We start from the raw sequence: 18,595 nt of genomic DNA, 5'->3' as shown, positions 1-18,595 counted from the left end.
AGCTTTGATGCACCTGTACTGACCTCGCCTTCTGGATGGTAGTGGGGTGAACAGGCAGTGATGGGGTGGTTGTTGTCCTTGATTTTCTTTTTGCCTTTCCTGTGACATCAGTTGCTTTAGGCGTCCTGGAGGGCAGGTAGTTTGCCCCCAGTGATGCGTTGTGCAGACCGCACCACCCTCTGGAGAGCCCTGCTGTTGTGGGCGTTGCAGTACCAGACGGTGACACAGCCCGACAGGTTGCTCTCAATTGTTCATCTGTAAACGTTTGTGAGGGTTTTAGTTGACAAGCAAAATTTCTTCAGCCTCCTGAGGTGTGTGTGGACCATTTCAGTTTGTCCGTGATGTGTACGCCGTGGAACTTGAAACTTTCCACCCTCTCCACTGCTGTCCCGTCGATGTGGATAGGGGGGTGCTCCCTCTGCTGTTTCCTGAAGTCCACGATCATCTCCTTTGTCTTGTTGACGTTGAGTGAGAGGTTGTTTTCCTGACACAACACTCCGAGTGCCCTCACCTCCTCCCTATAGGCTGTCTCGTTGTTGTTGGTAATCAAGCCTACTACTGTTGTGTCGTCTGCAAACTTGATGATTGAGCTGGAGGCATGCATGGCCACGCAGTCATGGGTGAACAGGGAGTACAGGAGAGGGCTGAGAACACACCCTTGTGGAGCCTAAGTGTTGAGGATCAACGAAGTGGAGATGTTGTTTCCTACCTTCACCACCTGGGGGCGGCCCGTCAGGAATTCCAGGACCCACTTGCACAGAACTTGGAGGGTACTATGGTGTTGAATGCTGAGCTGTAGTCAATGAACAGCATTCTTACATAGGTATTCCTCTTGTCCAGATGGGATAGGGCAGTGTGCAGTGTGATGGCGATTGCATCGTCTGTGGACCTATTGGGGCGGTACGCACATTGAAGTAGGTCTAGGGTGTCAGGTAAGGTAGAGGTGATATGATCCTTGACTAGTCTTTCAAAGCACTTCATGATGACAGAAATGAGTGCTATGGGGCGATAGTCATTTAGATCAGTTACCTTTGCCTTTTTGGGAACAGGAACAATGGTGGCCATCTTGAAGCATGTGGGGACAGCAAACTGGGATAGGGAGCGATTAAACACACCAGCCAGCTGGTCAGCACATGCTCTGAGGACGCGGCTAGGGATGCCGTCTGGGCCGGCACTCTTGCGAGGGTTAACACGTCACATCAGCCACAGAAGGAGAGCCCACAGTCCTTGGCATCGGTGGCGCTGTATTATCCTCAAAGCGGGCTAAGAAGGGGTTTAGTTTGCCTGGAAGCAAGAAGTCGGTCTCTGTGACGAGGCTGGTTTTCTTTTTGTAGTCCATGATTGACTGTAGACATACGTCTCATGTCTGAGCCATTGAACTGCGACTCCACTTTGTCTCTACTGACATTTCGCTTGTTTGATTGGTTTGTATTTGGCCATATTCCCAGTCACCTCTCCATGGTTAAATGCGGTGGATTGCGCTTTCAGTTTTGAAGCGTGGATTCCGATTGGTCAGACCAGCGTTGAATAGTCCTTATCTCTGATACATCCTGTTTGAGTTTCTGCCTATAGGAAGGGAGGTGCAAAATGGAGTCATGGTCAAGAGGAGTGCGGGGGAGGGCCTTGTATGCATCACGGAAGTTAGAGTAGCAGTGATCCAGAGTTTTGCCTGCACGAGTGCTACAATCAATATGCTGATAAAATTTAGGTAGCCTTGTTCTCAAATTTGCTTTGTTAAAATCCCCAGCTACAATAAATGCAGCCTCAGGATATATGGTTTCCAGTTTGCATAAAGTCCAGTGAAGTTCCTTGAGGGCCGTCGTGGTATCAGCTTGAGGGGGATATACACGGCTGTGACAATAACCAACAAGAATTCTCTTGAGAGATAATATGGTTGGCATCTCTGACTCGGATCAGGCTCAACATTATTTACTTCTTTGCTCAACTCTATTACTGATAAGCATGCACCGTTCAAGAAGCTAGGGGTAAAGCATAGAGATAATTCATGGTGCATGCATGAACTATCAGAAACTTCAGGAGAGAAATTTAGCTTGGGCTAAGGCTGACTGATTCTACGTCTGGGCTAAGGCTGACTGATTCTACGTCTGGGCTAAGGCTGACTGATTCTACGTCTGGGCTAAGGCTGACTGATTCTACATCTGGGCTAAGGCTGACTGATTCTACATCTGGGCTAAGGCTGACTGATTCTACGTCTGGGCTAAGGCTGACTGATTCTACGTCTGGGCTAAGGCTGACTGATTCTACATCTGGGCTAAGGCTGACTGATTCTACGTCTGGGCTAAGGCTGACTGATTCTACGTCTGGGCTAAGGCTGACTGATTCTACGTCTGGGCTAAGGCTGACTGATTCTACGTCTGGGCTAAGGCTGACTGATTCTACGTCTGGGCTAAGGCTGACTGATTCTACCACTGACTGGCAGTTCTTCAGACGCTTGAGAAATAGATGTCTATCCCTGGTTAGAAAAGCTAAATAAACAAGCTTTTTGAACTGTGTATCTGAGAATGGTGTGAATCCAGCTGCTTTATGGAACGTAGTCACATCTCTGAAACAAAACTCCATTACCCCAGCAGGTTATGACAGCCTCTGTTCCCATAACAGATAAGATGGAAATGTGTGGTGCTTTTAATAACCACTTTGCCACAGAGGGCCACCTATTTGATAGAATAGCTTCTGAAAACTCTGAGAGGAGTCCTATACTCACCTCGAGCCAGGTTGTAGACAACGATACATTCTCAGATACACATTCCTCTTTATCATTTCAATCACTTGATGTCTATAATGTACAAGTGCCTTATTGAAGATCGATGTAAATAAATCCACTGGGGCTGACTCACTTGATTCCTTTTTGCTGCGGCTTTCTGCCCCACTTATCATTAAAGTTGAACTATGCAGATATCGCTCCTGGTTGCTAAAACTGTAATAGTTGGCCTAATTGCAGTTTATGTGACAAAATAAGCTAGTATAGTGTGTAGAGAATCATTGTACAATCTAAGCCACTGGAAATACGTTTTCCATAAACAAACATATTGTTGTTTCAGCTGTTTGAAGCTGGTGTACAAACTGAAAGTGAAAGATGCAAAAACTAAACCGAAGAACAGGAAGCATAGAAATAGCGCACATAGAACAGATCTACAGCTTCTTAGACTTGCTTTCAAGTAGAAAGATAGATCTATAACTCACATTTCTATGTGAATTTGGTCAGGTCGCCCAAAAAGTTACATATTGCCACATTAATCTATATTTTAGCTTGACAATTGTTTCCATAAGATCTGGAAAACAGCACAAGTATTTTCCTTACACAAAGGTGGAGACCCTTCTGGCTTGGATAACTACGGTCCAATTTCCAGGCTATCTTGCCTGGCCAACTCTCAGCTTAGAAATGATTTAACTTCTCATTGTATTCTTAAATGAGCACCAATGTGGTTTTAGACCTGGACATAGCACTGTTTCAGCAGCTACACTTGTCTTACATGATGTGCTATATTGTTTAGACCATAAAAATCATTGTGCTGCCTTATTGACCTGTCGAAGGCATTTGATACAGTTGAACATGTCTTACTTGTTCAAAGGTTGTCTGAAATAAGCCTACAGTCGTGGCCAAAAGTTTTGAGAATGACACAAATATTAATTTCCACAAAGTTTGCTACTTCAGTGTCTTTAGATATTTCTGTCAGATGTTACTTTGGAATTCTGAAGTATAATTACAAGCATTTCATAAGTGTCAAATGCTTTTATTGACAATGACATGAAGTTGATGCAAAGAGTCAATATTTGCAGTGTTGACCCTTCTTTTTCAAGACCTCTGCAATCCGCCCTGGCATGCTGTCAATTAACTTCTGGGCCACATCCTGACTGATGGCAGCCCATTCTTGCATAATCAATGCTTGGAGTTTGTCAGAATTTGTGGGGTTTTGTTTGTCCACCTGCCTCTTGAGGATTGACCACAAGATCTCAATGGGATTAACCTCTTTTGGGTAGGGGGCAGTATTTTGAATTTTGGATGAATGAGGTGTAACTGCCTGTTACTTCAGGCCCAGAAGCTAGGATATGCATATGCAGTATTAGGTAGTATTGGATAGAAAACACTCTAAAGTTTCCAAAACTGTTAAAATAATGTCTGAGTATAACAGAACTGATATGGCAGGCGAAAACCTGAGGAAAATCCATCCAGGAAGTGGGATATTTTTGATGTGGGTACACCTCTATTGAATGCCTATACAGTATCTAAATGGTTAGGACCCAGATTGCAGTTCCTATGGCTTCCACTAGATGTCAACAGTCTTTAGACATTGTTTCAAGCTTGTATTCTGAAAAATGAGGAAGAATGAGACCATTTTCTATGTGGACTCTAGAATGAACCAGAGCTGTTTTGCGCCCGTGACCGATTGCTCGCCGTTCGTTGTTTTTCCTTTCTATTGAAGACGCTATTGTCCGGTTGAAATCTTATCGATTATTTAGACAATAGACAACCTGAGGATTAATTATAAACATTGTTTGACATGTTTCGACAAACTTTACCAGTACTATTAGGATGTATTCGTCTACATGTCGTGACCGCCTTTGAGCCAGTGGATTACTGAACAAAACACGCCAACAAAACAGGGCTTTTGGGACATAAAGAGGGACTTTATTGAACAAAACAAACATTTATTGTGTAACAGGGACTCTTGTGACTGCAACCATATGAAGATCATCAAAAGGTAAGTGATTATTAGTATCGCTATTTCTGACACTAGCGTCCCACCTACCCATAAGAAGTTAAGGTCTGGGGAGTTTCCTGGCCATGGACCCAAAATATCGATGTTTTGTTCCCCGAGCAACTTAGTTATCACTTTTGCCTTATGGCAAGGTGCTCCATCATGCTGGAAAAGGCATTGTTCATCACCAAACAGTTCCTAGAAGGTTGTGAGAAGTTGCTCACAGAGGATGTGTTGATACCATTCTTTATTCATGGCTGTGTTCTTAGGCAAAATTGTGAGTGAGCCCACTGCCTTGCTGAGAAGCAACCCCACACATGAATTGTCTCAGGATGCTTTACTGTTGGCATAACACAGGACTGATGGTAGCGTTCACCTTGTCTTCTCTGGACAAGCTTTTTTCCATATGCCCCAAACAATCGGAAAGGGGATTCAGAGAAAATGCCTTTAGCCCAGTCCTCAGCAGTCCAATCCCTGTACCTTGTGCAGTCAGTCCCTGATGTTTTTCCTAGAGAGAAGTGGCTTCTTTGCTGCCCCTCTTGACACCAGGCCATCCTCCAAAAGTCTTCGCACCACTGTGCGTGCAGATGCACGCACACATGCCTGCTGCCATTCCTGAGCAAGCTCTGTACTGGTGGTTCCCCGATCCCGCAGCTGAATCAACTTTAGGAGACAATCCTGGTGCTTGCTGGACTTTCTTGGGCGCCCTGAAGCCGCCTTCACAACAATTGAACCGGTCTCTTTGAAGTTCTTGATGATCCGATAAATGGTTGATTTAGGTGCAATCTTACTGGCAGCAATATCCTTGCCTGTGAAGCCCTTTTTGTGCAAAGCAATGATGACATGTGTTTCCTTGAAGGTAACCATGATTGACAGAGGAAGAACAATGATTCCAAGTACCACCCTCCTTTTGAAGCTTCCAGTCTGTTATTCGAACTCAATCAGCATGACAGAGTGATCTCCAGCCTTGTCCTCATCAACACTCACACCTGTGTTAACGAGAGAATCACTGACATGATGTCAGCTGGTCCTTTTGTGGCAGGGCTGAAATGCAGTGGAAATGTTTTTTGGGGATTCAGTTCATTTGCATGGCAAAGAGGGACTTTGCAATTAATTGCAATTCATCTGATTGCACTTAAATAACATTCTGGAGTATATGCAAATTGCCATCATACAAACTGAGGCAGTAGACTTTGTGAAAATTAATATTTGTGTCATTCTCAAAACTTTTGGCCACGACTGTAGATCATCTTGCAATTGGTTCAATAACCATCTAACTGACAGGACACAATGTGTGCTTACTGACGGCATCAAATGTAGTTTCCTCAATTTTATGAAAGATGTGCTGCAGGGGTCGATTTTGGTTCCTGTTCTCTGCACTATGTATGTAAATAATATTGGATTGTAAAAAGCTGTAACATTAATCTCTATGCGGATGAAACAGTTGTTTACTCCATTGCCCCCTCATTATAGCAGGCCATTCATGACCTTCAATATGATTTTCACTAATTAAAAAATAGCTTACTGATCTTAAACTTAAACTAAATGCTAGTATCTTATTTTCTATGTCTTGTAATACTGACCCTGAGGACCTGCGTGTTAGCAAATTAAAGTGAGCCCAAATTGAGCAAGTTCCCCATTATACGTACTTGGATATATGAATTGATGATAAACTGTCTTTTAAAAAAAAAACATTGAAAAACTGACAAGATGCTGAAATGAAGATTGGTTTCATTTATATGAATAAATCCAGCCTCACTTTGGAAGTAGAAGGAAGATTGTTCAAGCAACATTTCTCCCAGTACTTGATTATAGAAGGTTATCTAACTGGTTTCATGATTTATGGTGGCCGTTGTGCAGGAGGAGTTTGGATGGAAGGGTAGTTAACCGGTTTCATAACTTATGGTGGCCTCTGTGCAGTAGGAATTTGGATCGAAGGGTAGCTAACCGTAGATACCTGCTCGTCGAGCATGTCATTCCAATATGGAGTTGTTCTCCCCTTTGCTGCTATAATAGCCTCCAATCTTCTGGTAATGCTTTCCACTAGATGTTGGAACATTGCTTTCAGGACTTGCTTCCCATTCAGCCAGAAGATCATTAGTGAGGTTTGGTATTGATGTTGGAAGATTAGGCCTAGCTCACAGTAAACATTCCAATTCATCCCAAAGGTGTTCGATGGGGTTGAGGTCAGTGCTCTGTGCAGGCCAGTCAATTTCTTCCACACTGATCTCAACAAACCATTTCTGTATGGACCTTGCTTTGTGCACGGGGGAATTGTGATGCTGAAACAGGAAAGGGCCTTCCCCAAACTGCTGCCAAAGTAGGAAGCACAGAATCCTCTAGAATGTCATTGGTTGCTGTAGCATTAAGATCTCCCTTCACTGGAACTAAGGGGCCTAGCCCGAACCATGAAAAATAGCCCCAGTCCATTATTCGTCCTCCACCAAACTCTACAGTTGGCGCTATGCATGGGGGCAGGTAGAGTTCTCCTGGCATCCGCCAAACCCAGATTCATCTGTCGGACTGTCGGATAGTGAAGCGTGAACAATCACTCCAGAGACCATTTTTCCTCTGCTCCAGAGTCCAATGGTGGTGAGCTTTACACAGCTCCAGCCAACACTTGGCATTGCGCATGGTGATCTTAGGCTTGTGTGCGGCTACTCAGACATGGAAACCCATTTCATGAAGCTCCCAACGAACAGTTTTTGTGCTAAGGTTGCTTCCAGAGGCAGTTTGGAACTCGATAGTGAGTTTTGCAACCGAGGACAGACAATTTTTATGCGCTACATGCTTCAGTACCAGCTGTCCCGTTCTGTGTGCTTGTGTGGCCTATCACTTCACGGCTGAGCCGTTGTTGCTCCTAGACGTTTCCTCCTCACAATAACAGCACTTACATTTAACCGGGGCAGCTCTATGATGGTGCCATATTGAAAGTCACTGAGGTATTCAGTAGTCCATTCTGCTGCCAGTGTTTCTCTGTGGAGATTGAATGGCTGTGTGCTCGATTTCATACACCTGTCAGCAACGAGTGTGGCTGAAATAGCCGAATTCACTAATTTGAAGGGGTGTCCTCATACTTTTGTATACAGTAGTTTACTGCCTAAAATAAGGGTAAAAATACAAGTAAAAAAAAATTCAAATATATCCTGGTCTTTCTTATATCTCTCAGATATATTCAGAACAAACTTCCTTTTGTTTTTTGGGGGCGATTATCTGTTGTTCAATGTTGTGAATCTGTTATTCAATGAGTTTCTATTGGCTAATGGCAGTAATGTCAAATTCAGTGTTTCATCCAATTATTTTTTAATGTATTTTTGATACCTTAAAGGGTCTTAAAATTCAAAATCAAATAGCTAATTAATCCGCGGTAAAATCATCTTAAAACAATTCCATGTGTTAGCTTAGAACCCCACCCACCCCACCCCCGGGCTTAGACTCTAGAGTCTAGATGTTACCTCTTGCATCTAGACGTTCCGCCAGTGGAACCCCGTTCCGCCAGCGGAACCCCTAGCCAACAGCCAACGGCATCGCACGGCGCGAAATACAAAACCAACTAAAATACCACAATTCAATTTTCTCAAACAATCAACTATTTTACACCATTTTAAAGATAAGACTCTTGTTAATCTAACCACAAAAAGGCTTTACAGCGAAAGCAAAACATTAGATTATGTTAGGAGAGTACGTAGACACAAATAATCACACAGCCATTTTCCAAGCAAGCATATATGTCACATAAACCCAAACCACAGCTAAATTTGATGATCTTCATCAGATGACACTCCGAGGACATTATGTTATAGAATACATGCATGTTTTGTTCAATCAAGTTCATATTTATATCAAAAACCAGCTTTTTACATTCGCATGTGATGTTCAGAGCTAGCATACCCACCGAAAACTTCCGGTGAATTTACAAAATTACTCATGATAAACGTTGACAAAATACGCAACAATTATTTTAAGAATTATAGATACAGAACTCCTTTATGCAATCGCTATGTCCGATTTTAAAATAGCTTTTCGGCGAAAGCACATTTTGCAATATTCTGAGTACATAGCTCGGCCATCACGGCTAGCTATTTTGACATCCGCCAACTTCGGGGTCACCTAAACTCAGAATTACTATTAGAAAGATTTGATTACCTTTGCTGTTCTTCGTCAGAATGCACTCCCAGGACTTCTACTTCAACAACAAATGTTGTTTTGGTTCCAAATAATCCATAGTTATATCCAAATGCCTCCGTTTTGTTTGTGCGTTCAGGTCACTATCCAAAGGGTAATGCGCAAACGCATTTCGTGACAAAAAAATTCAAAATATTCCATTACCGTACTTAGAAGCATGTCAAACGCTGTTTAAAATACATTTTTATGCTATTTTTCTCGTAAAATAGCGATAATATTCCAACCGGGCAACGTTGTATTAATTCAAAGAGAGAAAGAAAAAAATGGCGAGTTCTCGTGACCGTGCATCTCCAGTCTCACTGTCCCCAGGCTGACCACTTACAAACTCTGCTCCTATACTTTGCCCAGAGACAGCAGACACCCCATTCCACTTTCTGGTGGCTTTAGAGAGCCAATGGAAGCCTTAGAAAATGTCACGTTACAGCTCAGATGCTGTAATGTCAATAGAGATGCAACAGAAGGACAACAAATTGTCAGACAGGGCACTTCCTGCATGGAATCTTCTCAGGTTTTGGCCTGCCATATGAGTTCTGTTATACTCACAGACACCATTCAAACAGTTTTAGAAACTTTAGAGTGTTTTCTATCCAAATCTACTAATTATATGCATATTCTAGTTTCTGGGCAGGAGTAGTAACCAGATTAAATCGGGTACGTTTTTTATCCGGCCGTGAAAATACTGCCCCCTATCCCAAAGAAGTTAACAGTCATTCATTCAATCACGGGTCTGTACAAGCACTCCACTTCCACTGACTAGAGCATAGATATCCTGTCTTCATGTTTGTTTTTAGAAATGTACCTAATAGAGATATCCTGCCGTCTCCCTCCAGAGCTACGGTTGAACCCTGAGGAGCTGAAGGCTCTATTTGAGTTTGAGGAGCAGTGTGTGGAGGAGTACTTCAGAGAGAAGGAAGACGAGCACCATTCATCCAGTGACCAGAGGATCAAGGTCACATCAGAACGGTAAGACAATCCCACCCAATCACATTGCTCACTGAAAAACACTCCCACCCAATTAAAACATCTGCTGAAGATGGGACAGATGGTTCATTAAATTAAAATGACCATGTCCAAAAGTGTTTTTGAATCTGGTATTTTATAAGTGTGAGGTATTAGTATGTTTGTTCTTGAAGCTCCTGTTCCTTCCTGCAGGGGGAATAGGAATATGTTGTTCTAGGAGCTTGTCTAATATTAAACTTCTGTCTCTCCTTCCTCCCCCCAGGGTGGAGAACATGTCCATGCGTCTGGAGGAGGTGAATGAGAGGGAGAACACCATGAAGGCGTCCCTGCAGACGGTGGACCTTCGCCTGGCTCAGTTGGAAGACATCCACAGCCGCATGATGAACGCCCTAGAGAAGCTGGCTGGGGTCGACCATTCAGAACTTAAACGCTCCCACTCCACACACTCCTCCTACTGCGACCCGTCCTCCCTGCTCCGAGCCAGCTCCATCAACAGCGCTGATGGCTACAGCATGTACCGCTTCCAGATGGACGTGGAGGAGGCTGAGAGGAAAGCCCAGCTTGGCACTGAGAGGCAGGGCAGTGTACGGTCTCGTCTAGGGTCTGAGAGGCAGGGCAGCGTACTGTCTCGTCTAGGGTCTGAGAGGCAGCGCAGCGTACTGTCTCGTCTAGGGTCTGAGAGACAGGGCAGCGCACAGTCTCGTCTAGGGTCTGAAAGACAGGGCAGTGTAAGTAGAACATCCAACCTGTCTGTAGGTCCGGAGAGACAGGGCAGTCTCCCGAAACTGTCTAGCGCATCTACCCTGACTGTAGGCCGGGAGCGACATGGCAGCCTACAAGCCAGGGTTTCCAAGGACTACGGCCTGCCGTTAGACATGGACAGAGCAGACAGGACACGGCCCAGCTCCTATGTGGACATCCTGATCTCCCCATGTGAACAAAGGGCTGAAGGGGAGACAGATGGAGGAGAAACCATGTCTGACATACCTAAAGACAAAGTACCAGACCCCACAGATCCACTGGATTCTGCATTAGCAAAAGCAGGTCTACCAAGAGAGAAGACCAAGCTGGAGAAGTCTAGATCTGTTAAATGCTATCCCAGCAACCCTGTGGATCACTGCATTACCTCTAGAAGCAGGGCTAAGAGCACTATCCTCTACGACCAAACTGCTGCCGATTGCGAGGCCCTCTGGGTTGCAAACTACAATCCTAAACAGGAAGCCTCAGACAGTAGAGATCCTCTGGATACTGCATTAGCTAAAGAAGATCTGCCAAGAGAGAAGTCCAAGCTGGTAGCAACCATGTCCTCCCCATTGGAGAAGTTTATCCATGCTATCCCATACTACCACACCACACCTCCGTTTACCCCTCGATCCACTAGGACCAGGGCTAAAAGCAACATCTCCCCAACCACAGCAGGGGATGAGAGTGAGGCCCTCTGGGCTGCAAACTACAGATCTGTGATAGACCAGGTGCCCAATGCTCCAGGCCAGTTGCCAGCCTGCTGGGAGTACAAGGTCCACCACAGCCACTTCGGACAACAGCCCAAGGTTTCTGTGGTCAGGCCTCATGGCCAGCTATCTGACACGCAGAGATTCTCTGAACCTGAGCCTGAAAAACAGGAGTCTAACATGGTTCCTCTGATTCCACCAGCTGTAGAGACTGAACTACTTAAACAGCCTTCTGACATGGTTCCACAAGAAGCTTTGCTGGTTCCTCCAGACATTAAGTTGTCCCCTCCTCCGACTGAGCTGGATCCTGAAGAGACTGAGTTGGTTCCACGAGTTATTGCACTGGGTCCTCCAACTATAGCAACATACCTGGTTCTTCCAACCATAAAAACACAACTGGTACCTCCAACCATAGAGAGGGAACTAGTTATTCCAGCTATAAATACTGAACTAGTTATTCCAGCTATTGTTACTGATCTAGGTATTCCAGCTTCAGAGATTGAACAAGTTAGTCCAACCATAGAGACTGGATTAGTTATTCCAACCATAGAGAGTGAACTACTTATTCCAACTATAGAGACTGAACTATTTATTCCAACCATAGACACTGAACTACTTATTCCAACCATAGAGACTGAACTACTTATTCCAACCATAGAGACTGAACTACTTATTCCAACCATAGAGACTGAACTACAAATTCCAAACAAAGAGACTGAACTTCTTATTCCAACCATAGACTAAAATAGTTATTCCAACTGTAGAGACTGAACTACTTATTCTAACCATACCCTGAACTAATTCCTCCAACCATAGAGACTGAACTAGTAATTCCAACCATACACACTGAACTAGTTATCCCAGCTATAGAGACTGAACTAAGTATTTAAACCACAGAGAATTAACTAGTTATTCCAGCTTTAGAGACTGAACTAGTTATTCCAGCTTTAGAGACTGAACTAGTTATTCCAGCTATAGAGACTGAACGAGTTATTCCAGCTATAGAGACTGAACTAGTTATTCCAGCTATATAGACTGAACTAGTTATTCCAGCTATAGAGACTGAACTAGTTATTCCAGCTATAGAGACTGAACTAGTTATTCCAGCTACAAAGACTGAACTAGTTATTCCAGCTATAGAGACTGAACTAGTTATTCCAGCTACAGAGACTGAACTAGTTATTCCAGCTACAGAGACTGAACTAGTTATTCCAGCTATAGAGACTGAACTAGTTATTCCAGCTATAGAGACTGAACTAGTTATTCTAACCATAGACTGAACTAGTTCCTCCAACCATGGAACTAGTTATTCCAAATAAACAAAACGGAACTAGCTATTTCAACCATAGAGACTGAACAAGTTCCTCCAACCATACAGACTGAAATAGTTATTCCAACCATACAGACTGAAATAGTTATTCCAACCATACAGACTGAAATAGTTATTCCAACTATACAGACCAAACTAGTTATTCCAACAATAGAGACTGAACTAATTATTCCAACAATAGAGACTGAACTAATTATTCCAGACATAGAGCCTGAGCTAGTTATTCCAGCTATACAGACTGAACTAGTTATTTCATGTATTGAGACTGAACGAGTTATTCCAACAATAGAGAGTTAAATAGTTATGCCAAATATACACTGAACTAGTCCATCCAATCACAGAGACTGAACTAGATATTCCAACTATAGCTACAGAACTAGTTATTCTAGCCATAGAGACTAAACTAGTTATTCCAACAATATACACTGAACTAGGTATTCCACCAATATACGCTGAACTAGTTCCTCCAATAGTAAATACTTACATAGTTGTTCCAACCATTAAGACTGAAATAGTTATTGCAATTATGAGGATGGAACCAGTTATAACAACCATAGACTGAACTAGTTATTTCAACAATCTACACAGAACTAGTTCCTCAAACAACAGAGACTGAACTAGTTATTCCAACAATAGAGACTGAAATAGTTATGCCAACCATAGAGACTGAAATAGTTATTCCAACTATAGAGACTTAAATAGTTATTCCAACAATATATATTAAACTAGTTATTCCAACCAAAGACACTGAACTAGTTATTCCAGCTATAGTGACTGAACTACATATTCCATCCAGAGTGATTTAACAAGCTATTCCAACTATAGACTGAATAAGTTGTTTCAACCATTGAGACTGAACTAGTTATTCCAACAATAGAGACTGAAGTATTTATTCCAACTGTAGAGACGGAACTAGTTATTCCTACAATAGAGACTGAATTCGTTTTTCCAGCTATAGAGATTGAATATGTTATTCCAACCATAGACTGAAAAAGTTCCTCCAGCAATAGAGACTGAAGTAGTTATTCCAACCATAGACACTGAGCTAGTTATTCCAACCATAGACACTGAACTAGTTATTCCAACCATAGACACTGGGCTAGTTATTCCAACCATAGACACTGAGCTAGTTATTCCAACCATAGACTCTGAGCTAGTTATTCCAACCATAGACTCTGAGCTAGTTATTCCAACCATAGACTCTGAGCTAGTTATTCCAACCATAGACACTGAGCTAGTTATTCCAACCATAGACACTGAGCTAGTTATTCCAACCATACAGACTGAAATAGTTATTCCAACCATACAGACTGAAATAGTTATTCCAACTATACAGACCAAACTAGTTATTCCAACAATAGAGACTGAACTAATTATTCCAACAATAGAGACTGAACTAATTATTCCAGACATAGAGCCTGAGCTAGTTATTCCAGCTATACAGACTGAACTAGTTATTTCATGTATTGAGACTGAACGAGTTATTCCAACAATAGAGAGTTAAATAGTTATGCCAAATATACACTGAACTAGTCCATCCAATCACAGAGACTGAACTAGATATTCCAACTATAGCTACAGAACTAGTTATTCTAGCCATAGAGACTAAACTAGTTATTCCAACAATATACACTGAACTAGGTATTCCACCAATATACGCTGAACTAGTTCCTCCAATAGTAAATACTTACATAGTTGTTCCAACCATTAAGACTGAAATAGTTATTGCAATTATGAGGATGGAACCAGTTATAACAACCATAGACTGAACTAGTTATTTCAACAATCTACACAGAACTAGTTCCTCAAACAACAGAGACTGAACTAGTTATTCCAACCATAGAGACAAAAAACAGTTTTTCTAGTTATAGTGATTGAACTAGATATTCCAACTATAGAGACTAAACTAGTTATTCCAAAGATAGAGAATGAAATATTTTTTCCAGTCATAGAGATTGATCTAGTTATTCCAGCTGTACAGACTGAACTAGTTATTTCAGCTGAACTACTTATTCCAATCATAGAGACTGAACTAGTTATTTCAGCTGAACTACTTATTCCAATCATAGAGACTGAACTAGTTATTTCAAACATATACTGAACTAGTTCCTCGAACCATAGAGACTGAATATGTTTTTCCAACCAAAGCACTTGAGCAAGTTATTCCAACCTTAGAGACTGAACTAGTTCCTTCAATCATACAGACTGAACTAGTTATTCCAGCTATAGGGTCTGAACTAGTTATTCCAGCTATAGGGTCTGAACTAGTTATTCCAGCTATCGGGTCTGAACTAGTTATTCCAGTTATAGGGTCTGAACTAGTTATTCCAGCTATAGGGGCTGAACTAGTTATTCCCGCTATAGGGACTGAACTAGTTATTCCAGCTATAGGGTCTGAACTAGTTATTCCAGCTATAGGGTCTGAACTAGTTATTCCAGCTATAGGCTCTGAACTAGTTATTCCAGCTATAGGGTCTGAACTAGTTATTCCAGCTATAGGGACTGAACTAGTTCCTTCAATCATACAGACTGAACTAGTTATTCCAGCTATAGGGTCTGAACTAGTTTTCCAACCACATCAACACATCACCAAATACATTGAAATAGTTCCTCCAGCAGGAGATACTGAACTAAATATTGCAACCATAAGACTGAACTAGTTATTCAAATTTTAGAGACATAACCAGTTATTCCAACCATAGAGACTGAAGTAGTTCCTCCAACCATACAGACTGAACTATTCCAACTATGGAGACTGAACTAGTTATTCCAACCACAGAAAATGTAATATTTTTTCCAGTCATAGAGATTGATCTAGTTATTCGAGCTATACAGACTGAACTAGTTATTTCAAACATATACTGAACTAGTTCCTCGAACCATAGAGACTGAATATGTTTTTCCAACCAAAGTTATTCCAACCTTAGAGACTGAACAAGTTCCTTCAATCATACAGACTGAACTAGTTATTCCAGCTATAGGGTCTGAACTATTTATGTCAACAATATACATTGAAATAGTTCCTCCAAAAAGAGACACTGAGCTAATTTTCCAACCATTAAAACTGAACTAGTTATTCCAATTTTAGAGACATAACCAGTTATTCCAACCATAGAGACTGAAAAGTTATTCCAACCATAGAGACTGAAAAGTTATTCCAACCATAGAGACTGAAATAGTTATTCCAACCATAAAGCTGAACTAGCTATACCAGCTATAGAGACTGATCTAGCTATACCAGCTATAGAGACTGATCTAGCTATACCAGCTATAGAGACTGATCTAGCTATACCAGCTATAGAGACTGATCTAGCTATACCAGCTATAGAGACTGATCTAGCTATACCAGCTATAGAGACTGATCTAGCTATACCAGCTATAGAGACTGATCTAGCTATTCCAGCTATAGATATTGAAGTAGTTATTCCAATAATAGTCACTGAATTAGTTATTGCAACAATAGACACTGAAATAGTTCCTCTAACAAAATATACTGATGTAGTTATTCCAACCATTAAAACTGAACTATTTATTCCAATTACAGAGACTGAAACAGTTATTCCAACAATAGATACTGAACTAGTTATTCCAACAATAGAGACTGAACTAGTTCCTCCAACCATTAAGAATGAACTAGTTATTCTAACCAAAGAGACTGAACAAGTTATTCCAGTTATAGAGACTGAAGTATTTAATTCAACCACGGAGACTGAACTAGTTATTCTACTATGTAGACTGAACTTGTTCTTCCAACCATAGAGACTGAACTAGTTATTCCACGTATAGAGACTGAATTAGCTATTCCAGAACATATTCCAAATATGGAGACTGAACAAGTTATTCCAAATATGGAGACTGAACAAGTTATTCCAGCTACATAGACTGAACTAGTTATTCCAGCTTTACAGACTGAACTAGTTATTCCAGCTATAGAGACTGAACTAGTTATTCCAACCATAGAGACTGAAAAAGCTATTTCAGCCATAGAGACTGAACTAGTTATTTCAGGCATTTAGACTGAACTAATTATCCCAACCATTGAGACTGAACTAGCTCCTCCAACAATACAGATGGAACTAGTTATTCCAACTATAGAGACTGAAGTAGTTATTCCAAACACAGTGAATGAACTAGTTGTTCCAACCAAAGAGGTTGAACTAGTTATTCCAACAATAGAGACTGAAATAGTTATGCCAACCATAGAGACTGAAATAGTTATTCCAACTATAGAGACTTAAATAGTTATTCCAACAATATATATTAAACTAGTTATTCCAACCAAAGACACTGAACTAGTTATTCCAGCTATAGTGACTGAACTACATATTCCATCCAGAGTGATTTAACAAGCTATTCCAACTATAGACTGAATAAGTTGTTTCAACCATTGAGACTGAACTAGTTATTCCAACAATAGAGACTGAAGTATTTATTCCAACTGTAGAGACGGAACTAGTTATTCCTACAATAGAGACTGAATTCGTTTTTCCAGCTATAGAGATTGAATATGTTATTCCAACCATAGACTGAAAAAGTTCCTCCAGCAATAGAGACTGAAGTAGTTATTCCAACCATAGACTCTGAGCTAGTTATTCCAACCATAGACTCTGAGCTAGTTATTCCAACCATAGACTCTGAGCTAGTTATTCCAACCATAGACACTGAGCTAGTTATTCCAACCATAGACACTGAGCTAGTTATTCCAACCATAGACACTGAACTAGTTATTCCAACCATAGACACTGAGCTAGTTATTCCAACCATAGACACTGAGCTAGTTATTCCAACCATAGACACTGAGCTAGTTATTCCAACCATAGACACTGAGCTAGTTATTCCAACCATAGACACTGAACTAGTTATTCCAACCATAGACTCTGAGCTAATTATTCCAACCACAGACACTGAGCTAGTTATTCCAACCATAGACACTGAGCTAGTTATTCCAACCATAGACACTGAGCTAGTTATTCCAACCATAGACACTGAGCTAGTTATTCCAACCATAGACACTGAGCTAGTTATTCCAACCATAGACACTGAGCTAGTTATTCCAACCATAGACACTGAACTAGTTATTCCAACCATAGACACTGAGCTAGTTATTCCAACCATAGACACTGAGCTAGTTATTCCAACCATAGACACTGAGCTAGTTATTCCAACCATAGACACTGAGCTAGTTATTCCAACCATAGACACTGAGCTAGTTATTCCAAACAACAGACTGAGCTAGTTATTCCAACCATAGAGACTTTATTTTATTTATTTTTAATTTCACCTTTAGGTAGGCCAGTAGAGAACAAGTTCTCATTTACAACTGTGACCTGGCCAAGATAAAGCAAAGAAGTGCGACACAAACAACAACACATGGGATAAAGAAACGTAGTCAATAACACAATAGAAAAAAATCTATATACAGTGTGTGCAAATGTAGTAAGATTAGGGAGGTAAGGCAATAAATAGGCCATAGTGGTGAAGTAATTACAGTTTAGCAATTAAACATTGGAGTGATAGATGTGCAGAAGATGAATGTGCAAGTAGAGATACTGGAGTGAAAAGGAGCAAAAAATTCCAAATAAAAAAATGACAGTATGGGGATGAGGTAGTTGGATGGGCTATTTACAGATAGGCTATGTACAGGTGCAGCGATCTGTGAGCTGCTCTGACAGCTGGTGCTTAAAGTTAGTGAGGGAGATATAAGTCTCCAGCTTTAGTGATTTTTGCAATTCCTTCCAGTCATTGGCAGCAGATAACTAGAAGGAACGGCGGCCAATGTAGGAATTGGCTTTGGGGGTGACCAGTGAGATATACCTGCTGGAGCGAGTGCTATGGGTGGATGCTGCTATGGTGACCAGTGAGCTGAGATAAGGTGGGGCATTACCAAGCAAAGACTTATAGATGACCTGGAGCCAGTGGGTTTGTCGAAGAGTAAGAAGCGAGGGCCAGCC

The 18,595-nt window shown here is 41.5% G+C and overlaps 1 protein-coding gene across 1 annotated transcript in view; it reads left to right on the top strand.

Annotated features, from left to right (window-relative positions):
• The window catches only part of LOC106561862 (transient receptor potential cation channel subfamily M member 1), a gene marked incomplete at its 5' end in the record, with an annotated part of 116,245 nt that extends 98,272 nt beyond the window's left edge, over positions 1-17,973 (top strand). The window contains 2 exons of the mRNA XM_045712055.1: positions 9,734-9,866; positions 10,126-17,973. Of these exons, the coding sequence (XP_045568011.1) occupies positions 9,734-9,866; positions 10,126-12,058 (2,066 nt within the window). The remainder of the gene's footprint in view (positions 1-9,733; positions 9,867-10,125) is intronic.
• Positions 17,974-18,595: the final 622 nt, after the last annotated feature.

This window comes from Salmo salar, unplaced genomic scaffold (genome assembly GCF_905237065.1).
Source record: "Salmo salar unplaced genomic scaffold, Ssal_v3.1, whole genome shotgun sequence".
NCBI classification, from domain to species: Eukaryota; Metazoa; Chordata; class Actinopteri; order Salmoniformes; family Salmonidae; genus Salmo; species Salmo salar.
The sequence above is the reverse complement of the archived record's forward strand: the minus strand, read 5'-3'. Positions and strand labels throughout refer to the sequence as shown.